This window comes from Otolemur garnettii, unplaced genomic scaffold (assembly GCF_000181295.1).
Source record: "Otolemur garnettii isolate 467f Iridium unplaced genomic scaffold, OtoGar3 scaffold00005, whole genome shotgun sequence".
NCBI lineage: Eukaryota > Metazoa > Chordata > Mammalia > Primates > Galagidae > Otolemur > Otolemur garnettii.
Genome location: NW_003852400.1, coordinates 43,977,068 through 44,005,004, shown reverse-complemented (window position 1 = coordinate 44,005,004; position 27,937 = coordinate 43,977,068). Strand labels below are relative to the sequence as shown.

General features: G+C 38.4%; 1 protein-coding gene across 2 annotated transcripts in view; it reads left to right on the top strand.

The window, feature by feature from the left end:
- The window catches only part of ITGA1 (integrin subunit alpha 1), a 152,307-nt gene that overhangs the window by 110,040 nt on the left and 14,330 nt on the right, over positions 1-27,937 (top strand). For both annotated transcript variants that reach the window (XM_003782781.3, XM_023519067.1), the window contains exons 12-23: positions 2,416-2,558; positions 6,298-6,441; positions 7,550-7,807; positions 10,063-10,193; positions 13,369-13,535; positions 15,602-15,738; positions 17,698-17,808; positions 19,590-19,799; positions 21,174-21,254; positions 21,678-21,754; positions 24,508-24,597; positions 26,572-26,674. In XM_003782781.3, the coding sequence (XP_003782829.1) occupies positions 2,416-2,558; positions 6,298-6,441; positions 7,550-7,807; positions 10,063-10,193; positions 13,369-13,535; positions 15,602-15,738; positions 17,698-17,808; positions 19,590-19,799; positions 21,174-21,254; positions 21,678-21,754; positions 24,508-24,597; positions 26,572-26,674 (1,652 nt within the window). The remainder of the gene's footprint in view (positions 1-2,415; positions 2,559-6,297; positions 6,442-7,549; positions 7,808-10,062; positions 10,194-13,368; positions 13,536-15,601; positions 15,739-17,697; positions 17,809-19,589; positions 19,800-21,173; positions 21,255-21,677; positions 21,755-24,507; positions 24,598-26,571; positions 26,675-27,937) is intronic.

Here is a 27,937-nt window from a genome sequence, read left to right as displayed (position 1 = left end):
AATCATCAAAGATAATTAACCAATGATCACACAACTCCAAGCCTCAAACATAATTTTCAACTCTTTTTTTTAACAAAAGGATCTTTCATCAATTTGCATTCACAGCTCTGAAAATTACAAAAAAAAAAAGAAAGAAATCAACAGACACCGACACTGTTCCCCCACTCCCTGGGCATAAAATCACCCAGCTTTTGTTTTGCACTTTCTTCTTTCCCATTTTATGTAGGTTTAAGTATGACCCTAAGGTTTTTGTTTTTTAAGCAACATGTGGTTAGTAATAGAAACGAATTACACGTTTGAAAAGAATATTTTACATTCTACTACGTATAATAAAAAAACGCAGAGAAAGATGAAGAAATCAGAATGTGAGGGAAATATTCACACAGGATAAGACATCTGGGGAATTGTGTTCTCTTAGCACAATAAACACATTTTTGTACAAAAACGCTATTCCTTTAAAAAAGTTTAGAAGAAAGTAGAACTATTACTTGGTAAGGGAGTTAGGAATGTGTTTGGTTTTTTGTTTGTTTGTTTTCTCAGCAAGAAAATCTATTCTGTAGAATTTTGAAGAGTCACCTGCCTTCCGTTCCCCCGAGGAATAGCTCTGGTTATTAGAACGTTTCTTCCTGCTGTAGAATTGCATACAGCAATTCTTGTTATCCATTAATTTAGCTCTGTTTTCAAGAGGCACAAAGAACTCTTCACTTCAAAAAGAGTGATAATCTGCCTTAAAGACACAATTCAAGCTCTTCCTATAAGCGACCTGAAGTGATCTCTAAAAATGGCTCACTGTTCACTTGACCCAGGAAAACCCTCAAAATCATGTTAATCAAGAGGTTGAAATGTTCATGTTCACTTTAAAAACATCTATGCAACTGCCCGGGTGGCATATCTGAAATGCCACCAAATATTGGAAAGATGTAGCTTTACAGAAGCAACATGTACATTTCATCTCTGCAGTGGTGGAGCTGGTAGGTGGGCCCAAGGCCGAACAGTGGGGCTGGGCAGTGTCGATGACCCAAAAAGAGTGCTAAAAATGTTGTCATACATGTTTAAAAATGCATAAAGAAATGCTGAACTTAAGGGTTTCTAAGCAGATTCTCTTGTTATAAAGTACATCCAGGTAAGCAAAACAATCAGGATTCACCAGCTGTACTCACAGCGCTCATGATGGGATGAATCCATAGATGACCTTCTCCGTCATGGCAAGGGCCCTCCCTGAAATCGAACAGAGTGTTTTAAACCAGAAGAGGAGGCTGCACAGAAGAAAAACACGTCCCAGAAGAACCTGAGGAAATGAAACTCATGGCCCTGGAATGACTTTGATAGGAAATGCATGCAAATAAAGTCAAAAGTAGGGAAAAAAGACACAATTTTAAAATTTTAAAGAGCATGAAAGCTCAGCTAAAAGGGGGAAGGAACAGACATATGGAAAACTGTTGAAGCTGACATTAAATGAACACAAACAAAATCACAGCAATTTACCCTTGTTGGACAGTGCTTAAAACCTATTAAAACATATACAAATTTAGAGTGGTGCCTGTGGCTCAAAGGAGTAGGGCGCCGGCCCCATATGCTGAAAGTGGCGGGTTCAAACCCAGCCCCGGCCAAAAAAGAAAAAAATCTACAAATTTAAATAATAGCAATGATACACAATACCTGGGAGAGTTTGATGAAACTATTGTTTCTCATATGGCCAATCACAGAATAAATTAGTACAAATTTACTCGAAATGATATTCCACACACTATAAGAAAAACTTGAAATATATTAAAAAAAATAAAAAGAAATTGATTGCCAAAAAATCCAAAAGAAGAAAAAAATAAGTGCTCCAAGATGTCTTTGCAGGCTTTAGTACACTACTAAAATATTAAAAACCGTCTAAGTTCCACTATTCCAGCAGGGAACCATTGTGTAGTGTAAATGCACTGTCTTCATGCCTTCATTCAGAGAAATAATCTTCAGCCATTTAAAATTGTAATTTTGAAGCTGAGGTAGCAAACCTGAAAGGCTCACATTTTCTACACTTCCAGGGACATAAAATGGTTCATTTCTATAGTACAGACTCATGTGTCCAGATGAAAAACAATTGATTTATTATAAAGTGGTGGCCTGGAGTGGTGAGGGAATGTTCAGTGCCAGTTTCTCTGTTTCTACCATCATACTTATATCATTTGTGCCTATCGACAATTAAAAACTGAGGTTGGGGAAACAAATTTTTCTCAGGACAGAGCACTTGTGGTCAGTCATCAGAGAGCTTATACCAAAACAAATTCTTACATGTATTTAAGAAAACTAACTTTCACAGAAAGAGAAGTCCACATTAAAATGTACAAATGATTGCCCCAGCCATGGGAAGTGATCCTTGAATTTATTACGTGAAAAGGACTGGATAGTATATCTCTCCTTTGTTAGGTTACACAGTCAACTCGGCCACTACTTCTGGAGGGGTGCTGTACATTGCTGGACAGCCTCGGTACAATCACACGGGGCAGGTTGTCATCTACAGGATGGAAGATGGAGCCATCAAAATTCTCCAGACTCTCCGTGGAGAACAGGTAAACTTGAAAAATATTATTACATATAAACATTCCAAATTGTATATAAAATCAGCACATTGTACCTCATAAATGCATTAACCTGTACAGTTATGATTTAATAAAAAAAATTACAAATTAATCTAGTCATACTTTATGTAAATTAACTATTTATTGCCCTAAAATTTTTAAAAAGCAATGCGTATGTATTCAATCCCCATATACCCAATATCCCATGTTAGGTTCTTTGGAGGGATGTAACTTTGTAACATCTGTGACTTCATGGCCCTTTCAGTTGGATGGGGCTGGAGGTAAGATGTATACTCTGTAGATGTAGATAAAGATGGAGAAATATATACAAGAAAAGAAATCTAAAACATTAAGAAGCATAGAAGTGGCAGTGGCACAGATAGTAGGTTCATAAGATGGAAAATTTGTTTTAACCTAGGGTTGGTGCAGAAAATTTTTTAAAGGAATAAAAATTTGGACTGAGTCTAGACCAGCAGTTCTCAACCTGTGGGTCACAACCCCTTTTTAACAATGAAAATAAAAATAAATAAAAAACATTAAAAACAATGAAAATACATTGCAGCATGAGGAAGGTTGAGAACCACTGGTCTAGACCAAAAGATAGAATATGGAGATGTAGAAAGAACAGTGAAAGTGGGGCTGTGCCTGTGGCTCAGAGGAGTAGGGCGCCAGCCCCATATGCGGGAGGTGGTGGGTTCAAACCCAGCCCCGGCCAAAAACTGCAAAAAAAATAAAAATAAAAAATAAAAATAAATAAAATAAAACGTGGACCTGAATTGTGTCAAGTTCTGAATGGCAAATTAAGAACTTGGATTTTATCTTGGAGGTAATAGAAAATTGTTTGTAACAAGTAAAATTGGAAAATTCTTACTAGATAATAATTAAGCATTAAAAGTAGTTTAGGAAATTATACATGCATTATGCAATCATTTATAGACCATATATATTTTTTAAACTGAAAGAAGCATTTAACTGAGCTATTCTTTGGTTATTTTTGAATCCTGATAACAATTTTTTCAGTCATCTATATTTTCCAAGTGCTCTGCAGTGTGGTTGTGTTCACTATTCTGCAGTCTTTATGGGGGTTGGAGGGCAGGTTCTTCTTAGGCTTCACTAAATATTCCACTTATTGAAGTAGAAAGTCAGGGGGGCATCAGCCTTTTTCCTCTGCAGGAGCCCTTGCCATAGCACACAACAGCCCAGGTGCAAGAAGACTCACCTCAGGCAGGGCCAGGAGCTACACTGGCTTTCAGCCTCCCATCTGACGGGAGCCAGTAACTTTTATGAAAACACTGCAGGCACAGCCGTCAGTGTCTGTACAGAAGGCATGCCAGTTACAAGAGTCACTGAACTCTGGAAAGCCCAAAACAGGCCATCTCCATCAGGTAGTTAGAGTTCATCTGTAGTCCCACATAGCCTAAATGCAGTGTCCCCATCGGAGTTATTGTTACCCTATTTATTTTTGCTTAGCCTTGCAGTTGACGTCCTGGCCTCAGCGGATTCCCAGGGGAACAGAATTAAAGGTTAGATTCTCATGCTCCAGGTGAAAGGGTGTTATTAAAATGGATCAGCATTTAATGCTCCTAAAGTGTATCAGCAACAAAAATAAGGCTATTGTTGTAGCTCTTGGAGGAAGTCAGTAGACTCTGAATGAGATATCAGCAATAAAAACGGAAAAGGAAGAGGCGTGACGCGCACAAATGAGGAGGAACTGACGGGAGCCACGCGACGCACTTAGATGGTATCCTAGGTCCCTCATCACTCTGTTAATTGTCTACAAGACAGGAAGAGTGAAGTTGCATATCAAAGCCAAGGAGAGGGTCATGAATGATTTAAATCATGAAAGATTTCACTTTCAACCCGGGGGTCTGAGAGAAAGGTAACACCATGACTAGAATGTTTAGGTATTACTTTAAAATGATGTTTGTTTTTTAGACATGTTCCCTAGAACAGTAGGCACAAATTCAGAGGCCTGCAGGTGCCAGTAAGGTGAAATGAAAACAGCTGATGCCCGGCTGCCTGAGGGCATCGGCACCAGGAGGCCGTGCTGACCAGGGCCCTGGACGGCCAGTGAGCTCCATTCAGCTCCAAATGGCCATGTGGGAATGATGGCCGAGACCTTACGAGTTGCCAGATCTTGCATTTTATTTATGTTTATAATCAATTCAGCTTTTAAAAAAATCTTGTAAGCCTTCCCATAGCCTGTGAAAAGAGCCAGTGTCTGACAATGTCTAGCGTTGTTCAGAAGTCCAGCAACGACTGGAGAGGTGGAACCGGAGCCTTGAGAGTGACACTGTCAGTGTCACCTGCTGCTGTCAGCAGTGGTCCCAGCCTTTTTGGCACCAGGGGCTGGTTTCATGGAAGACAATTTTTCCACAGACCAGGGGTCGGCAGGAGGATGAGTTTCAGGATGATTCCAGTGCATTACATTTACTGTGCACTTCATTTCTGTTGTTATTACATCGTAATATATAGTGAAATAATTATACAACTCACCATAATGCAGAATTGGTGGGAGCCCTGAGCCTGTTCTCTTGCAACTAGTGCTAGGTCCCCGTGCTAGCACACCATCTCAGCTTCACCTCAGAGCTTCAAGTATTAGATTCTCATAGGGAGAGTGCAACGTAGAATCCTGGCCAGGGCAGTTTACAGTAGGGTGCTCGCTCCTCTGAAAATCTAAGGCTGCCACTGATCTAACAGGAGGCGGAGCTCAGGCGGTGACACAAGCCGTGAGGAGCGGCTGCAAATACAGATGCGCTTTGCTCTTCCCTTGCTTGTCCCCTCTGACCTCCTGCTGGGCAGCTCGTTCCTATCACGGCACAGACCTGTACCCGTCCGCTATGGGGACTGCAGCCATAGTGGAAACATCTGGAAAGGATTGGGCATCTAGAGAAAAGAATGGAAAGGAAATCGCAGGTCTGAGCCCCAAGGGAAGCCAAAATTTAGAGGATAGATGAGTTAAAGGGGTCATCAAATATTAAAAGAAAGAGTAATTCACGATGCAAGGCAGAATAAACAGAGCAAAAATAAAATAATAGAAGCCAATACAGGGAGCTTTAATAAGAGAATTATTAAGAGCATCAAATATTAAACACACCTGTGTGTCTCAATATTTGAAAAGGCAACTTACACATTTAGGTAATCAAGTATAAATATAAGTTCGCTGCTTTTCCCTAAAGCAGATTATTACCTTTAAACTAGAAATATATTGCTTCAGGGAATGGTTCCCTGCAATTCTTCCATATTTTTCTATCTCCCTTAGCTGCTGGGACAAGACTTTGCCCTTCTGTGGAACAATCTTCTAAGACAATAAAGTGAAATACACCATACCAGTATTATAGGCTAGGTTAGCTCCTTATAATGTATTTATTTCTTATTTTCATATTACTGTATTTCAACATACATGAAACCATTTCAGAATGCCTTCTGCTGTCCATCTCATTTTATTTCCTCAACAATTGCTATAATATCACTGGTCTTTCCTGAGTTTGGGAGAAGAAAAAGGGAGGTTAGAGTGAAATCTAAAGTGAATTATCTTTGGTACTCTCAAGTTATGAAACCCACAAGAGCTGCTCACCCAATACAGAACTTCCAGGCAGCGTCAGCCTCTTTCTTCTCCTTCACCCGCTGAAACGCAAGTGCTCTTCTAGACTGTCATTGCTAAGAGTGAGAGAAATGTGCATTCTGGCGCCCTGAGACTTTCTGATGGCCGTTTTGTTTTGTGTCCCAGATCGGTTCCTACTTTGGCAGTATTTTAACAACAATTGACATCGACAAAGATTCGCATACTGACCTTCTTCTGGTCGGGGCTCCCATGTACATGGGGACAGAGAAGGAGGAACAAGGAAAAGTGTATGTGTACGCCCTGAACCAGGTAATGGCATCTGAGGTTGGGGGAAATCTTGGAAAATCTTTTCTTTCTTTTCAATTTGAAATAACGTCCTTCCAATTGTTCACTCACCTGGAAAAATGAGCTTCAGGCCCGTCCAATCCCACCAACCCCTGTTTCTAAACGCACATTTAGAATTTTAATAAAGTAGTTCTGATGCATAGATATTTTCTGCTTGGAAATGTGAACTGTTTTTAACCGAAAATATTTAGGATATAGAAGATAAATATAAATCTCATTAAACTACGTGAACCCACAGCACCAGCCTTTGTGAGTTCCGGCCTGCGGGTGGAGAACGTTAGGGTGGGAAACAGTTGACGTGGGTTGGAGGCTGGAGGGAAGCAGTGAGCTTCAAGGCAGCACCCCCAGACGCTGCAGGGAGCCACTGTGGTTTTTGGAATACTTCACCAGGCTGGAGGGAGACTTTACTTTCCATTCCTGACTTCAGAAATCACTTAAGTGAATCAATGCTTGACTTCTTTATTAGAAGAGTTTGCAATGCCAATATTTATCCAAGTAGGGTTTTTAAATTCTTAGAGTCCCTCCCATATTAATTAGTTTAAATCATGAATTGTGTATCTTTCTTCCTATCATTGTTGGGCTTCATGCCGTCAATGATTTTTTTGTCCCGTGTTGTTTTTCCTTTTTTCAAGGAAGTCCATTCATGTCCACCTTTGCTAATACTCTGTCATTACTCTTATTTCTCCTTCCCCTCTAGGCAGTGTTAGACAAAGTTCGCCTTCAAACGGGGTAAATTGTCTCTCTGCACAATGTTGGGTGCAGAAGGGACAGAGGCTCAGACGGAGTATGGAAATCCTCAGTTCTTGGGCTTTACAAAGAGGGCTTGAATGATACACTCTCTTGACTGCCTTAGAAAAGTCCTCCATGTCTCTTTTCCCCCACACCTCCACAATCTGTTCTTTGGAATTGCTAACTTTGCTCTCAGACACACACTTTTTAATGAAATTTTACAAATTTTACCGTTGATGTACAAATGGTTTTTAATAGCACTGATTTAGTAGGCACTTTGAAACTTTGACTCTGCTGTCGTGGTGATAGAAACCCGTAAGTGTCCTGTTTATCTTCTCTGCAGACGAGGTTTGAATATCAAATGAGCCTGGAACCCATTAAGCAGACTTGCTGCTCATCTCTGAAGCACAATTCATGCACAAAAGAGAACAAAAACGAGCCATGCGGGGCTCGTTTCGGAACCGCCATTGCTGCTGTAAAAGACCTCAATCTCGACGGCTTTAATGACATCGTGATAGGAGCTCCCCTGGAAGATGATCACGGGGGAGCTGTGTACATTTACCACGGAAGTGGCAAGACTATTAAGAAAGAGTACGCACAAGTAAGGGGCTAGCCTGGGGATGCCTTCCGGGGTACGCGGGTTCAATGCCAGGCGTTACCTGTCTCACTTCATGAGTTACTTAATTTCTTAATTTTGACTCTGTTGGGAACCTAGATTTAATTCTTTTCTAAGTGCTCTTTGTAGAGGAATTACTTTGTATTTTATACTTTCATCTAGTTTCTTTTCTGTTATTTGCCATATCTCCAGGATCTGATCTTTTGAAATGACAAAAAACCAAAAGGGCACTTTGTAACAATGCTGTTTGACATCTATGGCGTCTCTGAACCTGAAAAGAAGGGCACCACTTTATGAATAAGACAACAATACTTCTATGATTTAGTCAATAAAGAAAGTGGAAGTATTGGTTTTATATTCAGGGCCCATGCTGTCATAATAAAATTGTTTTAAGTTTATATTTATGAATCAAATCGCTATGTTTTCATCAAATGAATTAGGACTTCTGAAGTTTTATCATTTTCTCACAATTTTTCCTTCTTGAAAAAACATGTGAATAATTACGCTTCACATGCAGGGGATTTATGTTCTGGTTTCAAATGGTTGTCAGTTCGCAGCTATAATCCATAAATGTCATTTTTTCCTACATGAGAAAAATACCAATTTACAGGAAATGTTTAATGCCCTATAAAAGCAGGAGAATTTAAAAGAGTGCTAATGTCACTGCCTGTTTTTAAGTAAGCATAGTTGGTTAGGCATTAAACAACTACTTCTAAGTAAAATAGGATTCACGACTTTCCAGCTTGTATAATGTAAAAAGAAATCAGAACTTTAGTTCTCTTTCTGTTTGGGTGTTTTCTTTGGTTCTATACTTGACAGAGTTCTCAAAATCTATTTGTGTATTGCACACTTGTGCTTCATTTTTCATGACGTCATAATGATATTAATAGTGAACAGAGAGCTTAGTTCAATAGCAGCGCCTCTATCCACTTGATAAATGATTGATTTTTTTCTGTTAAAAATCTGGATGGCATTATTTACTTAACTAGAGATATGCAGCATTGACCACTCGGGCTTGATGGAATCAGGAAATGCAGGAAGGCCGTTCTTTCCTACGTTTTACCTGTAAATCTGCAGCATCAGTCCTGCAAATTTGATAGGTCACATTTGAAGTAGAAAAAGAAAGACATTTTAAAGCATTAATAAATGGCATAGATTGTCATAATCACTTTATTTTGTAAAAAGGTGATAAACTAAAATGCAACTTTCGACAACGAAAATATTAGAGTTGGAGGTGTTTAATTATTGGCAAAATGTTTTTCCAAGGAAAAGGTGAGGATGTTTTCATTTGTTTCCATGGGAACCAGAGGTGGTGTTATGTATGAGACGAGCCAGAATCAAACTGAATCAACTTCTCCGAACCAAGGAGGTAGACATCTCCTGACTTGTATGCTGAGAAAACGTGGAAATACCTCCCAAGGAGCCACACATGTAAAACCATGAAAATGTTTCCACTTGGTTTGCCTCATTAGGCTTCTTATTTTATGTCATTTAAGTGGAAAGAAGGAGGATGAGAAAACTCTAGGTTTAGGGAAAGTCTGTCTGTCCTTGGCCTCAGCTTCCATTACAACAATGTCAGCTCGAACCAAAGCTAAATCGGGAAGGGCAAGTGTCCAATACATGATGTTTGGGAATGAGCAGACATCAGTATTCAAGAACTTCGTTTGTGTCTTCCCAACATTATGAATACACATGGGTGGACCTGAGTCTGTTCTGCCCTCAACTTTCAGAGCCATTTTTGACAGACAGTAAGGACGATTTCAGGTTGGGAAACGTATTTGGTGGAATGTGTTATTTATATCCAGCCACAAAGTTCAATGAACCCCCAACTGACCCTGGGACAACCTTCCACCACCCCCAACTTGCTGGAGTGATATGTTTTCAAGTGTTCCAGTACCTTTAAATATCTCTGCATAGTGGGATTGAACAGGAACTAGAAAGCAGAGCCAATTACTCATAATGTTTCCCTTGAGGATTAGACAAGATGACGCTACATAATTTTTCCCTCTCCCTCTGGTCTCAGTAAACCTAAAATGATTTTGTCTCTATTATAAAAAGAACAGTGTCCTTTGGGAATAGCTGTGTATTTCCTCTCATCTCCACATGAAGGGCTTCTTGGGCAAGTTCCCAAGAGATCTTTAATTTTGATTTTTTGTTAACCAATCAAAATTTTCAGATTTATTTGAAACTATTTTGAATAGACCTTTCTGACATAAAACTCTTCATTGGACTTTTCACAGCGCATTCCATCAGGTGGGGATGGCGAGACACTGAAATTTTTTGGCCAGTCTATCCATGGGGAAATGGATTTAAATGGTGATGGTCTGACTGATGTGACTATCGGGGGCCTTGGAGGTGCTGCCCTCTTCTGGTATGTATTTTAATAACAGCCAGTTAATCTGTAATTCAGATAGTTGCACAACTGAGTGTGATTGGAACTTGTGTCTTACCAAGTATCTGTTTTCTTTTGTGCTACATCATACAGATACTCAAGTTATTCACCCGAGAAAGCTAGAAAAGTCAATAAATTTTAAGAACAAACAAGCTATATTAAAGGAAAAAGTTGAATGAACTCTTAATTTGGAGTATCTATAATGTGCTTGACTCTAAAATTAGTATTCTGTTTAGGGAAAGGTAGGGGAAAAGAAAAATTCTTATAGGAGATGTCTATAAACAAGAAAATATAGTGAACTTTGAGTTGTTTACAAATTTCTTAGAGATAATAGACTTTTTGTTCGTTTACCTAATACATAAAGACAATTGTGCACCGTCATCTGACTGTGTTTATATTATTGGTCAAACATAGAGACATCTTCAATAATATCTTTGCTCAGCCATTAAATATCTGCATTCTCAAAATGCCTGAATCCTTTTAATTAATTGTAAAATCCAAGCCAATGGTCAGATAATCAATAATATTTTATATATTAATTAGTTATTTAAAATAACCATTAATAACCATAGCTTTAACCAACTAAAAATATCCATTTTGAAAAAGAGTTCAGGGTCTTGGTGTGTGCCACAACTTTGGGGCCAAGACATAATTATAAGAGGGACTTTACCTAACCAATGCAATCAGTGAAACCTGGTTTCTTGTACCCTCAATGAATCCCCAACAATAAATTTTTTAAAAAATGAAAGAAAAAGTTCAACTTGAAAAAACAATTACTAAATATGTCAAGAATCAACTTAATGAGAAATCTGCATGATAATTTTGAAAAATATTACAAACTTCACGAAGAAACATAAGGGAAGGATTTCGTTTTAAAAAATGTATGTTTATGCCACGTGCCAAGATGAGAAGTCCGTGATTGATTCTTCCAAATCAATGCATTGGTTCCAGGTAATCGAAATGGAAACATACCTCAATGGTCTTTTACCTAAAAACGTATCTAGAAGAGTAAGAATGTGTGAAAGAAAAGAAAGGTGAAGATGAGGAGGTGATAATAGATGACTTTGCCATAATTTAAGATGATGCTTAAGAACAAATGGTCAAATAAAAATTGCATAGTAAATTGTGCACATATGATAACGATGGTGAGACTGTACAGTAGAGGGAAAGATGAAGGAGAGTGTTGGGCAGCAGAGTGGCTGTGACTTTGGGGAGAGCTCACCCAAAGCCAAAACTCAAAACTAGACACCATCGGCGTCAGGAACAAAGGCTGACGTTTCATTTTTGGTTGAACTGTAAATCCTAAATTAACTTGTTATGCTCCCCTTAGTTCACAAGTACTGTATTTATTGTAAATAGTACTCTTTTATTAAAAGAATATATTTTAAGGGCAATTTTTGTGATCCAGTTTTGTTTCAAGAGCTTCTTTACAAAGCTTTGAAAACATATGATGGCTTCTCCTGACCAGAATCAAGTCTTTATCATGGAGGGACCAAAATGACAGTCAGGGCCCTGTCATAACCCAGTGTCCCATGATAGCAGAATGGACCAAACCAGGGCACTAGGACATGAAGACCAAGAACTGCAGTCCTAAAGCAAAGACTGAGAGTGAGGACAGATGGCAGGTGATGCGCAGAGACATCCAGGAGCCAGCAGAGAGCCCGCCAGGTGGACCGGACTGAGCCACAGCCTCTGCAGGGATATGGTGAGGGCAGAGAGGATGTGTGAGGAGAGGGGCCGGGCAGGCTGGAAAGTCCATGTTACTGAGCAGGGAACTAGATGTGCTCATTTGCTGCAGATGAAAGGGTCAACTGGTTAAAACTCATTAGACGATAGCTGTCAATAAGCATCTAAAAGCCTTCAAATGTTCATACTTTTTAATAAGGAACTTACCATCTAAAAATGTAAAGGTATAATCTAGAAATATGATTAAAGACGTATTAGCATTAAAGTCGTCACAGTACTGTATGTAAAACTATTTTTTAAAAAAGATATTAAGCTAACAAAAAAAGATTAAGCTAAATAGCCAATAAGAGGGAATTGACTATACATATTGTGGTGTCTGATGCACTCTATTGACATTAAAAAATAATGTTCTTGGAAAGTATAAATATTGGAAAACTGTTCATTTATAAGATTTTAAAATATGTAAGCATATGTGTGTCTGCGTATATGTGTATAGGAATATACCTCTTATGTATTTTTCTGTAAAGCAAAAATCACGAAATGTACTGAGTATTAATGATAATTATTGTTAAGCGCTGGAGTTACAAGTTGTTTGTGTTTTCTTCATGAATTTTTATGGTTTTCACTGTTTTAAAAGAAAACCATCATTTTTAAAAATGCATAAGCATAAATAGAGACTTCAGTATTCATAAGATACCTAACCATAAGAAGGTCCAGTTCTGGTAAAGGTATTCAACAACTATTCTGACTTGAGTCTAAGACAATGGCCACAGCCTCTGTATACCCACATTCTCCCTGCCTCAGATCTGCTCTAATTCTGGATTAGGGGAAACCACTGAGCTTTGAAGTTGAAAAGACTTTCAAGTTAAGTCCGTCCCAGGTTTCTCACTTAACAGCTTTGGATCTTGGGTAAAATGTTTAACCTCTCAGACCCTCAGTTGTCTTACGTATAAAACAGAGGTAATAGATATTTCTTATATTAAAGTTAATTTAAAATTTAAATGAAATGACATGCATCCCTAGCACAGTGCCTCAGGTATTACTCTGCTTGTCCTTCCCTACAAGAACGAAGCACTGTAGTACAGGTGACAGCCAGCAGGGCCCACAAGTTGCCCAGGGGCCTCTGGACCTTTCCAAATTGGGAACAAACTCAGACATCCCCCAAAGTATAGTTTTGGTTCTGAGATTTCACCTGGGCACTTAGTCCCATCTTTTTTCATTATAGGCAAAACTAGATCTTTGGTCTTTCAACCAAAAGCCTCAGATAGTTCCAGAAGAATTTGGATGTCATTTATACACAAAGACAGTTTCTCCTGTACCAAAGTTTCAGTAAAGAAATGGAGTTCTGAGAGACCATGCTGTACACAGAGAGGAATCCCCTTCCCTGTTCTCACACTGCAATCTGAACCCAATGACATTCATTAAATGAAAAAATGAATTAGTAATCCCATTGCTTATATGTTTGTAGGTCCCGAGATGTGGCTGTAGTTAAAGTGACCATGAAGTTTGAACCCAATAAAGTGAATATTCAAAAGAAAAACTGCTTTATGGAAGGAAAAGAAACAGTCTGCATAGAGGCTACCGTGTGTTTTGACGTGAAATTAAAATCTAAAGAAGACACAGTCTATGTAGCTGGTGAGCATAAGAATTATAGCAAGTATTTGGGGGCAGAGAAGGATGTATTTGCTCCTACTTGAAGAGATCCCCAATGGATACTGTATCTCATCTGACCATGGTGAGCTGCGCATTCCATTTGCTCCCATGAACATGTTGAACCTTGAAAAAAAAAAAACCTGATGAAGAAGGAATGGTTATGGAACCCTATAAATTCTCAGAAATTACAGGCTGTGTGCAGTGGCTTCAATGTTCTGTAGTTCCCCTCTGGCTCTCCTACTTACTATGAACAATTGGTGCTTTAAAAAAATTATAAAATATGTACATATTTATACACGTAATGTATATATGTATGGGATGCCCCAAAATGTTATCCATTTTAAGAGATTGTGCTGGAAATAAAATCAATCATTTCCCCAAAGTGTGCACATTGCAGGTAACAGTGGATGTGTGTAGTTTGTTTAGGTACACTTGAATAGTGATGCAAAAAGTAATGCCCTAATCCTCCATTCTCCACCCCATTACCCTTCAGCTGTTTTCATTACTTTTACTTATTAAGATACTTATCAATCATTAACAGGAACACATAAGACAAAGGAAAAGGGATCAGAGATTTGGAGCTTGATGCCACCCAGTTAATCCTCTGTGCTTCTGCAGGGCAAACTAGTTGATGCCCTACTCATCTCAGGAGTTGGGGACAAAGCTGAACCTTCTTACCTCACCCATAAGAAATAGTCTCTCTTGTTCAATGAGTCAGCTGCATGTGCTGTCCTCAAATGGCTTCCCAAGTGCTTTCAGGTCCCAACCAGGGCCTTACATACCTTTTGCTGGGGTCCTTTGTGGCCCCAGCTAGGCCCTTGCAGGTCTTTTTCCTGAAGTCCTTTGATGTTCCTGCCAAGCTGTCTCATGAAGTCCCCAATATAGTATGCTCTTTGTGGAAGCTCATGTCCTCTCCCATTATCCTGCATACCTGACCCTGATCACAAAACTTTTCATACAATCATTTCATTATTATATCAGTCTAACTCTATTCCCATAATCGTGACTCCTCTAATGTTCACCCACAATCTAGTTTTCATATGAAATGTTATTTCAGTCTTATTTTGCATAGGAACTAAGTGACTGAGTAAGGAAGATTGTAGCCTTCATAGAAAGTGTAAGATTTTGCTTATTTTCTTTATTGTGTATGCTTATTTTATTAAGCTTAATAGTACTTTGAACATAATCTGTCCTTTTATAAAATAAGTGAAAATGTCATTAATGTGGCTCAGAGCCTGTAGCTCAGCAGCTAGGGTGCCAGCCACATGCACTGCAGCTGGTGGGTTCAAAAGCAGCAGGGCCTGCCAAACAATGACGACAACTGTAACAAAAAATAGGCAGATGTGGCGGGCACATGTAGCCGAAAGGAGTAGGACAATGGCCCCATATGCCGGAGGTGGCGGGTTCAAACCCAGCCCTGGCCAAAAAATGCAAAAAAAAAAAAAAAAAAAAAAAAAAATTCAGTCATAGCAAGCACCTGTAGTCCTAGCTACTCAGGAGCTGAGGCAAGAGAATTGCTTAAGCCCAAGAGCTGGAGGTTGCTGTGAGCTATGACCCTACAGCACTCTACTGAGGGCAACATAGTGAGACTCTGCCTCAAAAAGAAAAATATCATTAAGGTATATTTTTGTCTCTATTGAAATATAACATAATCAATATTCCAAGGAGGGTTCCAACATTTCTAAACTAAAAAAAAAAAAAAAAAAAATTAATGAAAGTGAAACACAGAGATTGTCAGAAAATTAGATTCTGTGTGTGTGTGGGGGGGGGATGTGTGCATGTATGTGTGTATCTATGAATTATAATAAGTGTAATTAAACACAAAAAGCATAGTGAACTCAGAAAGAGCAGTTCCATAGATATCTTCAGGGTTATCTTTGGTGACCATTCATATCATTACACTACAGCAGTAAGGATACGCTGAATAATGGAACATTTTTGATTGAGTGCTCAAGAGATTTTTCCATAAGGTAATTTAATAATCTGGGAAATATGAAAATTACCCCAAATGAACATTTCCACCAATTTTATTCTTTTATTTTTTATAGATTTGCAGTACCGTGTCACCCTAGATTCACTAAGACAGATATCACGAAGTTTTTTCTCTGGAACTCAAGAGAGGAGGATTCAAAGAAATATCACAGTTCGAGAATCCAAATGCACTAAGCACCCCTTCTACATGTTGGCAAGTAAATCATATATCATAGCTGCCTTCCTCCACATCAAGACTATAGAAGAGACATCTTATTTCAAGTCGATCAAATTCTTAGTTTTATTTCAAAGTCCACATAATAAAGCATACTTTAGTTCGCTCCCTCTTATCAGAAAATCACAGGTCTGATTTTCTTATGTTCGAATATGTTTCATAAAACCGTCCTTTGTCCTCCCTAGGTGTGTGGTCAGACATCGATATATTATGAAACAATAGTATAGTAAAAGGCACAGTGTGCCAGGTGACAAGCTATGGTAATCACTTCCTCATGTGTTCGTTTATACTTTCCCCACGTATATGTCATCTGATTTCTGTGGACTCTGCCTGTCAAATGTGGATGAGGAGCGATTCAGTGCTTTAAGAGAAGACTGTTGGATCATATAATTTCTGGGGTCCACTTAACAATAGAACTTTCTCTTTGACTTTAAATTGAAGGGAAAACATCTGGAATTTCCTATCATCTGTAGGATTTGCACTACAGTTCTGTTTCTTTCTAGTTTAGTAGGTGAGGGAGGCTTGGAAAGCAGATTCTTACTTTCTAAAGGTGGCTGGGAAACGCGTTTGAACCATGATTCATGTATTTTGTTAGGGCACTGTGCATGTGAGGAGTATTCCCAAGAGTTTCTTAAGGATTTTTTAAATGTACACGACAATAACAAAAATTTCAAAAAGCAGAATGAAGGTAATAAGGAGCACTGGTTTTAGTAACAGATTAAGATTAGAGACTTGCATATGATCTTGGAGCTTTAAAGATAACAGGCCGGTTTTCCTACCTCTGACTTGTGTCAGTGTTCTGGGTGTATTTATATTCTGTATTTTCTAAATTGTGTTAATAGTTAAGGGCAGGGAAGTGACAGAAAATGCACATCCTGGTGTGCCACATTTATTCTTCCTCAATCATTGTCATCTCAAAATCCCCCACGCTGCATATCAAAATAAACTTATTTTATCAACACTCAGCTCAGTCTATGATCTGAACAATAATACTGGAGTTGCTTCTCCAATTTGGTTCATAACAACTGAATATTTAGTTGTTAGAACTTGAATAAACTTTGCAAGGGTATAAAAGCAGAGATGGCCTTGCCTGTTAAAAATCACTACAGTCTGTTTATCCACAAATTCAGCATCTGAGCGGTGTCTATGCACTGGTGTTAAAAAGGAATGCACTCGTTTCAAAATTTCCAAAATTCTTTTGGATTTTAAAATGAGCACTTTAACATTTGTTCTGGAGTCAGCCAGGGTGCAATTTTTATGCCAAGTTTCTCACATTCTGAGTGACTTTGGCAAAATGATTTAGTCTCTTAGAAGTTTTTTATCTGTAAAATAAAGACCTAATAGTTATTCATCTTAGAGGAAATAATTCACAGTCATACATATAGAGAGAGAGAGCTCATAATTTTGAGCACTCTATAAATAATAGTTGTTATTGGTAACAGTGTTAATAGTAATCTTAGTCACATGATTTCATTATCATTTTATGCTATTAATTTCTTAGAGCTCTAAGTATATAGTATATTAATAAAATGCAACTCAATTTAAAGAAAGTTTGTCCTTCAGAAGTTGGAAGACTTTCCTAGAAGTATTATGTAGTGATTTTTAGCTTGAGGTTCCAAGAAACAAAATTATTATTACTCAAATAGCTCAGGATGGCATATCCTGACACAGCCCATCCCTCCATGGAGCCCACAGCAGAGCTACAGGTGAGTCACTGGCTGTATTCTGCAGCCTCTGCGTCCAGATGTGCTCCTTGTCCAAAATGGAATGCCAGTCCCCCTCCAGGAAGGCGAAGGTCTGAGGCGGTCACACCCCAGATTTGGTACAGAAGAATGTTCCAGTAAGCCTAACCCACAGATGCAGAACAAGGAAGCCCCAGCAAGATGAGCACATTGTTAATTATGACGCCAATGACACGTCTTATGTTTCAACCTCTAGGACAAGCATGACTTTCAGGACTCTGTGAGAATAACTCTGGATTTTAATCTTACTGATCCAGAAAATGGGCCTGTTCTTGACGATTCGTTACCACACTCAGTACACGAACATGTAAGTTGGATGTTTTTAAAATTCAGAATGTCTATTTGTAGGTATATTAGGAAAAACCTTGAAACACATAAACACAAAACCCGCAATCAATTAAATTAAAAAAAATTAGACTCTTATAGACTTTTCCCAACCCTTCTAATTTTGTAATTTTGGAGTTTAAGGGAACTAATACATGACACCCTGAATTCAAGACCCATGGAAAGAAATCCCCCCCTCCTTATTCTAATAAATGCTGGCTTGCAGGGCCTGGTGTCGGTATGATGGGTGTCCTTACACTGAAGCACAGACCCAGACCACAGATAACCAGTAGGTTGTCAGCAGTGCTGGCCCATCTTGGACCTTTATCATGGTCACCCACCTCATAAGATTTGCAAAATGGAGGAGTAGAGCCCAGTGTACCCTTCCTGGGGGCACGCTGCTGCCCCCCAGCAGAGGAGAGAGAAAAGGACTGAGCTGCGTTGGTCCGGTTTCTGCTTCCAAAGTCAGAGTCTACGGCCCTCTCGGCACAGAGTGAAGTGAAGGGAGCAAGGGGCAGACGTCCCGAGTGAAGCCCCATGGAGGGAATGTTAGGGATCAAGAACTCATTGTCCCCATACACATGTCTTCTACTTTCCCTTCCTTCCTACATGTGTTTATTGTCACAAACATCCTAGACACTGGAGCTGGAAGTCTAACCCGGGAAACAGATAGGACGCGGTAACTGGATCCTGCTATGCAGAATTTCAGAGCTCCGCCAGAACTTCTATCTCGGCTGGGGAGTCAGGAGAGCCCCCCTACAGCTGAGATATTTAAGTCAAGCCCCAGAAAACCATCCATCCTGTTTAAAGGAATGGGAGGGGGACAGAGGGAAAATACGCATAAGGGCCCTGAGATGTGAAGGAAACTAAACCTCACTCGCTAGTGCGGCTGAGGCTAAGAGCCCAGGCAGGGGGATGTGAGGTGAGGCAGGACGCCAAGGCAGGGGCTGGATTTGTCAGGACTTGTGCCACTGCACAAATCCTAAGCTTTTTCTGGCCGGAGTTGGGTTTGAACCCGCCACCTCTGGTATATGGGGCCGGCACCCTCCTCCTTTGAGCTACAGGTGCCACCCAAATCCTAAACTTTTTAAGGAGCAGCACAGTGCAGTCGAAGGCTTTCATGTGGTTCATTCATGGGGCAAGATGTTGCGGAGTGCAGAGTGATTGGAAGGAAATCGGAGTGGGAGCACGAGGCCAGTGGGAGGCTGTTAACTTAGTTCAGGGAGGAAAAGATGCCTGGGTGGGAGGTGGCGGTGAGAATGGAGAAGCAAGGAAGGATTGGGGAGATATTAACACTTAGAAAGAGTACAGTGGAGAGTGCTTGGTGGTGGATTAATGAGGAAGAAGAATCAAGCAATACTTCTAGATAGGTGGCTCAGCCGTGCTCCACCCTCTCCACTGAGCTTTATGACTTTCCTCCGCACTTGATTCTTTTTAACAGAAAACCTCTTAATTAGAGTCGAATAGATTTAGAACTTGGAACACTTGCCTTGATATTCTGAAAAACATCCATGAAAACTGTGCATTCTTAAAGGGACTAGAAGAATTTATATCCTTCAGTAAAATGTTATTCTTTTCCTCTACAAATTACAGATATAAATAGAAGATTTCTTAAGATTTAAGATTTTTGCAGTGGAAATTGATTCTCTTTATGAATCGCTTAACTTATTTTGGCAAAATGTCATTTTTCTGACACAGACGGATAGGTGATTTTCAATAATGCTTAACTACATTTTGAAAAATAATTTCTTTTCACCACTACAGATTCCCTTTGCTAAAGATTGCGGGAACAAGGAAAAGTGTATCTCGGACCTCACCCTGGATGTGTCCACCACAGAAAAGGGCCTACTTATTGTCAGATCCCAGAATGACAAGTTCAACGTCAGCCTCACAGTCAAAAACAAAAAGGACAGCGCCTATAACACCAGGACCATAGTGCATTATTCTCCAAATCTGATTTTTTCAGGGATTGAGGTAAACTTTTACTTTTTCACTTATTTATCCTCATAACAATCACTTATGCAACCTGCTTTTCATGCTGCTGAGCTAGTTGCTTTTGTTATAATTATTTTAGAAGAATAGAAAGTATTTTGTACAAAATTGGGGCTACTTGTGAAAGTACCAAACTTTTCTTTAAAAGCTTTCATTTTATTTCTTCAAGGGTGTATAGATTCAGAATGAGGAAAGAATACATACTGGATCAAAATAGCATGTTTCACAGAGTCCTTAAGCAACTGAAATTGAGACAGAGTCAAAACAATAAGCGTGACATCGAAACCAAAGCAGTTTACGTAGGTGCAGAGAGAGGCCTCTCTGTGTTTAGAATGTTAAAAATTCACCTTAAGGAAAATAAGACACCATTTCCCCTTTTCTATGCAAAATTCTCATTTGGGCAAGAGATTTATGTATTAATTTATAATGTATAAATGAGGTGCTGTCTTATTAATTTATAATGTTATTAGGTGCTGTTCTAAGAATTTCACTTATTTAATTTTCATTAATTCTTCTGTAAGTAGGTATTACTATAGTAGAACCTCTGTGAGTTGATTCCCCAAGGTCACTATGACACACGGTGAAGGTCAACATAAGGAGCTTCCATTGAACACATGTGCTTCATGTCCGGTCTAGGAAAATTAGATCAACTTCAGGAGGGGGTCAATGTAGGGAAGTGGTCACTGTAGCAATTCTATTGTATGGTGCAGAGATTCACATATAGACCCTTCTTTCACATTTTAACATTTCTATAATTGCATCTTACAATTGATATCATATTTACTTACTTGGCAGCATTATTTCTCCTTCCTATTGATACATGAAATAATGGTGTATCTCATGTCCAGTGGCATTTTAAGTTTGATTAAATAGAGTATGACAAACTTCACTGGGGCGAGGAATCTTGGCAAGGAAGAAGCTCACAGTGACAAGGTCAGCATTTAAATCCTGGCAGTCACAGGCCAGAGCCCGGGCTCTTATCCATCTCGTTCAACTCAGTTGGGGATGTGCGGATTATCTCGTCCAGCCCCTGCACTCGCCCTGTGAGGGAGGGGCTGTCAGTACCCCATCTTCCAACTGAGGATTTTGGCAAGACAGTGCGCTGCGCTCTGTCTTTCAGGCACCCTCACGTGATGTTTTTAGATTTCCATGAGTCCATGGGCTGTGCAACAGGTGGTCAAAGGATGCCGTGACTCTCCCTGCTAAACTGAAGAGACAAATCTTAGCCAGGCAGTTTCCAAGGCACATCTGGGAAAATTGTTAAAGGCAAAAAAAAAAAAAATTAAAAATGAAGAAAACAAGTTGAAGTGTTTTACCTGCTCGCCAGTTCTAACTCTGTTTACTTTCTCTTCCTAGGCTATCCAAAAAGACCTCTGTGAATCCAAGCAGAATATCACGTGTAAAGTTGGATATCCTTTCCTGAGAAGCGGAGAGATGGTGAGTAGATGACAGAATACATGTGGCAATTGAATGTAAAAAATAAGATACTCAAAGACAAATATATAAATCCTTCTGATGGCAGTTTAAAGTAATGCAGATGGAAACACATGACTTCAAAATTATGACAGCTTCGAATCTGCTCTGGTTTGAATGTTTTGAGCCCCCCAATTACATACTGAAACTTAATCATAAACGTTCAGACTATAACTATAGCAACAATGCAAGGCTGTTAGTACTCCTATAATCCATGAATGTTATATTCCACCTGTTTTTGAGATGTGATGCAATTTTGTTTTGTAAGATAATGTTTCTTAAATCACTTCATAATTGAGTTTAGGTAATATCATTTATGTAATTTGAATATTGTGATCAAAGTAACCCTTTATATGTGTTACTAAAGATATGTTTTGTATTTCACAGGTAACTTTCAAAATACTATTTCAGTTTAACACATCTCGTCTCATGGAAAATGTGACCATTCATTTAAGTGCAACAAGGTTGGTTTATATGTATGTAGTGGGGGATGTGTAGATATGTACATAATTTCTTTTCTGTTATTTGGAATGTTTTGTTTTATGGACTCACTGGCAGCTTCTCACTGCTGATAGGACATCAATAGAGGTGGAAGGCAATGGACCACGTTGCTTCACAAAAACATCCTTAAAAGTAATTAGCAAAATAAAGAAATTCTCGCTTAATAAAAATAATTCACCCAACTAAATTAAATCATTGGTTCTATAAGCTGTGGAATATGTTATAATCACTTGTACCTGCCAAATTTCATTTAAGTTCATGAAAATTTTATAGGCTCTACTAATTTAAAACTTTTGCTAGCTACCCATCAAGGTCAGCTGAATCATTAGATATACTTAAAGTTTTATGATATCCATCTGTAGTTTAATAAATTTTAATCAGAACAGTCAGAGCTCCTGAAAGGTATAGAATACAAGAAGCAAATAAGGAAATTGGAAAACAGTATAATTTTTTTCTAAGTATAATTTTTCACTGGGCCCTCTCCAGTAAGATTAAGCACTACCTTTTATTATTAATGTTTTATTGTTCAGTAACTAGTATTGTGCCTGGAATATAATAATCGCTAAATAGATATAAAGTAAATGAATAAATGAGAAAAATGAATTAATAGATGAATTAATTCCGAATGTCCAATTCAATTCAACTCAAAAATATTTATTTGACACCTGTTACGGATAAGATATTGAATTATTCACCATAAGAAAGATAAAAATTACTAAGGGCATGAAATTCTTCTTGGAGTAAATGTTACAGTAGGGGGTTGAGACTGGTGTAAAATTATTTTAATACAGAATAGAGTAAGGGAAATCTGTCACAGAAACGTAAACCATGTGTCAGAGACTTATTGGAGGCTGAAATAATATCCTCCGGCAATGAGGACTCAAGAAAGGTTTATCAAGGAAATTATAATTGAGAAAGAACTTGAAGGCTGGATAGCACTTCCCAAAGAGCATTTCAGCAAAATACACAGCTTGATCAAAAACTCAAAGGTAGACCAGCAGAGGAATATTGGGTAATAAATGTTAGCCGAAATGTAAAGGATGTGCTAAGTAGTAATGGGAAGTAAACAGAGACTGTGCATTGTGCCGTGTTATTCTAAGTACTGAATGCAGAACAGGGCATTTTTTCCTAATATTGATCAGGCCATGAGAGCCAGAAGAGTTTTTGAGAGGTAAAGTCATATACATGTACAGAGCTGCTCCTTAGAAGCTGCAGTGTAGGCGAGATGAGAGAGGGAGGGACCATTCATACCAGAGTTCAGTCACACAAACGCCTGTAACTCAAGGCACCGCGCAGTTTCACTGCCTTGCAGCTTGTTTCAATTCACTGGCAAATAATCAGGGCCATTAAAAGGTCCTGGGTGCTGGTCCCCTGGGATAACAGGCTACGTATCTGCTCAGTTGGTAGAGGGATGTGTATCCTACATCTAAGAGCAGTATTCCTGCGTCATTGGCATAATCTTTATATTTATTACTCAGTTGTTATTTATAAATCATATAATGATAAAATCCCCATTTTATAGGTGAAGAAACCAAGGCACAGAGATTAAATAACTTGCCCAAAGTGTGTCAGTGTCCAAGTACAATCCTGTTGATTAGCCGCAGAGACCGTGTTCATTATCATGTATCACTCACACAGGTTTTTTTTTAATTCAGGGTAACATGAGGGGTGGGGGTGTGCGTGTGTGTGTAGGTATACATATACACATACATGTGTTTACATAATATATAATTATAATGATAACCAAAGTCAAGGAAATAAATCAGTGCTTAAGAAATAACATGAGTATCAAGTAGTTAGTAGGGAAGGACTATTTAAATCTTTTTTTTTTTGAGACAAAGTCTCACTCTGTTGCCCCAGGTTAGAGAGCTGTGGCATCATAGATCACAGCATCCTTACCTCCTGAGCTCAAGCGATCCTCTTACCTCAGCCTCCCAAGTAGCTAGAGGGACTATTTAAGTGAGAGAGACATTTTAGATATCCTCTCAGCTGTGTGACCCCAGTTACTTCTCTTTTTAAGGTCCTCACACATGATAAATAAGAGTCACCTAGGATGATGTGTATTAAAAATATAAATTCCTAGGCCCAAATTTGTACTTATTAAACCCACATTTCTGAGAGAGAAACCCAGTAATAAAACTATGTGTGTTGACTCAGCACCTATAGCTCAAGCAGCTAACGCTCCAGCCACATACACCAGAGCTGGCGGGTTCAAATACAGCCCGGGCCTGCCAAACGACAGTGACAACTGCAACCAAAAATTAGCCAGGCATTGTGGTGGGTTCCTGTAGTCCCAGCTACTTGGGAGGCTGCAGCAAGAGGATTGCTTAAGCCCAGGATTGGGAGGTTGCTGTGAACGGTGATGCCACAGCACTCTACCCAGGGGGACAGCTTGAGGCTCTGTCTCAAAAAAAAACCCAGAAAACTGTGTGTGTTAACAATAAAACCTAGGGATTCCTATCAGTCACGGAATTTTGAGAAGCATAAATCAGTTTGGTTTAAGACTATAGCTGTACATGAGAATCACTATGGGAACTTTGAACAAAACCCTTCCCTGACCTCTCGCTCCTCACCCCAGTTAAAAAATTATCAAAAACTGTACTCCTTTGTGTTTCTACTTAATTGCCAAGATAAGCTGATCTTTCAAATGCTTCGAAATGTCCCTTCGTGGTCAATAGTTTAATGATGCGTCTGAATGTGCTGTGTATTTTCCTAGTGACAGTGAAGAGCCTCCTGAAACCCTTTCTGATAATGAAGTAAACATTTCTATCCCAGTAAAATATGAAGTTGGTCTACAGTTTTACAGGTAGGAGAAAAATGAATTTTTATGTCAATGCCTTTCTGTTGAACCCAGTGTGGTTCTTTGTTTTTGTTTGTTTATTTGTTTGTTTTTGAAACAGAGTCTCACTGTGTCACCCTCAGTTAAGTGCTGTGGCATCACAGCTCACAGCAACCTCAAACTCTTGGGCTTAAGTGATTCTCTTGCCTCACCCTCCCAAGTAGCTGAGCGCCCACCACAATGCCTGGCTATTTTTTGTTGCAGTTGTCATTGTTGTTTAGCTGGCCCCGGCTGGTTTCAAACCCACCAGCCTTGGTGTATGTGGCTGACACCATAACTACTGTGCTACAGGCACCAAGCCCCCAGTGTGGTTCTTGAAGTGTGGTCTGGCCTGGAGGATCAGCATCACCTGGGAACTTGGTAGAGAGGCAAATTCTCCAGCTCCACCCTAGACCTACTGAATCAGAAATTCTGGAGACAGGCCCCAACAATCTTTGTAAAACAAGCCCCAGGTAATTCTCACACACCCTAATGTCTGAGAACCGTTATACTAAATAATTCAACATGAGAAGAGACAGTTAGAATAGATCACCTCAGTAGCCCAGTCCTAACTCCTAAGTGCAAATGGGAGACCCACAAGTCCTTTGCAAAGACAATGTTTTTTAGAGGTCACCAACATATTTCTTGGCCTTCATCTTCATCCTGTGGGATCTGACTGACCTGCCTAATCCAGACATACATAATTAAAGCATTTCTCATTGACAAGGCCTGTTTATTTATTCCACTCTTCACAAACCATTCTTTCTCTTTAAGAACTCTGTTTATCTAAACACCAACCATGTTGACAAACTTTTTTTTTAATATTTAAAACCTCTGCAATTATTAGTTTATTAGTATAATCCAGGACTCAGATGTTCAGTATTCCTCCTGAAATGACATAAACAAATGCAAATGGAAAGAATCCAAGTCAGAATTATATGATAAAGTTCCCACATGAAAGAAGACCTGAGCATGTATCCCCAAAAGCGTGAACTTAAAATACGTGTTGACAAACCTTACTTCTATAAATTCTCCTACTGAAGCAGAACTCTAATCTTTTGCTAAATAAATACATGCAAACTATACAAAAGGCATAAGAATCGGTGGTAAGTTCAGTGTACTCTGAAAGTCTCATCATTTTATTAATTTATTTTCTATGGCACTTTGTCTTTACTGATAAGAGACCATAAAAATAAGAAGTTGGCGTGTGGGTGGTGCCCGTGGCTCAAAGGAGTAGGGTGCTGGCCCCATATGCCAGAGGTGGCAGGTTCAAACCCAGCCCCGGCCAAAAAACAAAAAAGAAGTTGGAGTATTTATATATATGTGTTGTTTATATTTCTCAGCCTGTCATTCTATTCTCAGCCTGGTTTCTGTCTTGCTGTATCCACCTCTGTTGGTTCACTGATTTTTCCTAGGGATTTTCCACTTACTTAAAATCCAATTTTGGCAAACATTTATAAAATGTTCTTTGTTTGTCTTCTCTTGACTGTAGCTGCTTAAAAATATGTTCTTTGAGTCTACCAAGTTCATCTAAAGAACATGAATAAGCAGAGAAAATTGCACTCCTAAATTTAGTGCTAAATATAGAACTTTAAATTGTGAAAAGGTAAACAATTTTTTAAATCTATTTAAAATTCACCATTGTTAACAATACCAATTTTTAGCTTGAATATTCGCTAAATATAAATGGTATTAGCGAATTCATGAAAACTTTTCACTTCCTATCAATGAAATTTTACTTTTAAAAAACTACATATATTTTAGCATTTTAGAGTTAAGTAAGCACCAGTGATAATTGAGCTAAATTATACAATAATTCGGGGTAAAAGAATTCCCCTCTGAATTGAAATCTCTGTGAATATTTTTGTGGAATTACAGGGCATGGAGAGAAGAAAGAGTGAGGCTAGGTAAAATTTAAATTTTGTTGTGTTTTATTCTCTTCTTCCAATTAACTTTTTAAAGCTCTGCAAGTGAGTACCACATTTCCATTGCGGCCAATGAGACAGTCGCGGAAGTTATTAATTCTACTGAGGACATTGGAAATGAAATTAATGTCTTCTACTTGGTAAGAAATGACCTCTAAATTGTTATTCTAAAGGAGTTATTTGTAAATTTGTAAATAAAAGCATTAATAGACACATAGAAACATGTTGTTTTAATGTTTAATTTCTATTTTCCAGCATATTATTTTAAAATGCTTTATTTACAGTGATGATAATTATTTTTTAATCAGTTTTAAAGACTTACGTTTCTAATTTCCTCATGATGAGACACAATTAATTGGAATGAATTCCTAGAAAAAAACAGATTTACCTATCTGCCTATAGATTTCATGTACATTATTTTCTCCACATGACCGAGAAAAGTACTTCTTTAATAATTATGACTATTTCATATATTGATGTCAACATTGCCTTTGTAACTTTTTTCTTTACTGAACACACAAATATGTATCTTATTCTGCTCATTGCTATCTTTTATATGCAATATAGCATACATTACCGAGGTTGGTTGTATCGCTTCCTTAAGTGTATTTTCTATTATATTTATTTTTCCTTTGGAATCCTTCACAAAATTTTTTTCTTAATCATTATGGCAAAGAATCACAGAATTTTATTTTAGTGATGCTATTTATAGGCAGACTCACATTAATATTAAGAGAAAAAGGGAGCCAACTCCAATGGTTTAAATATATATTCACAAGTAGGAAATAATGCAACATAATTATAAACAAAGATAGTCTCGATCTCTTTGGGAATTGCTCTTGGGGAACAATGAAAAAGGAAGTTTTCTTATAAAGTGGATATAAATGTATACTCTGAAGATGAATTGCATTGTTTTTATTTGTGCTCTTTGCTGAAATTCCTATGATAAGCTATACCCTGGAAATTAGCATCAATGCCAAGCACTCTACTAGATTCTGGGATAAATTTTCCCAGCCATAATCACTTTTCCTGGATAAGAGAATTCCTCCAGCCGTAATCACTTTTCCTGGATAAGAGAATTAGACAAACAACAAGAAAGAAATAAAGCAAAAAGATTTTGAATGGTTCCTATATTATAATTCATCAAAGTCCAGATTTGAAGCAGATACACCCTAACTATTATAAATAATGTTGATAAAAATAACATTGTTAGGAATACCACTGAGCATAAGTCTCTGTGTGTATCTCTGACTGTTTGGTTAAGGTAAATCTTAGAAGTAGAGTAATGGAATTAAAAAATAATAATAATAACAGTTTTTTAACAGTAACTTTGCTGTAAGGAATTTTCCTTAGGAAATTATTGGTGATTCGAGGATTTCAGGGATAATCATGATGTTATTGAT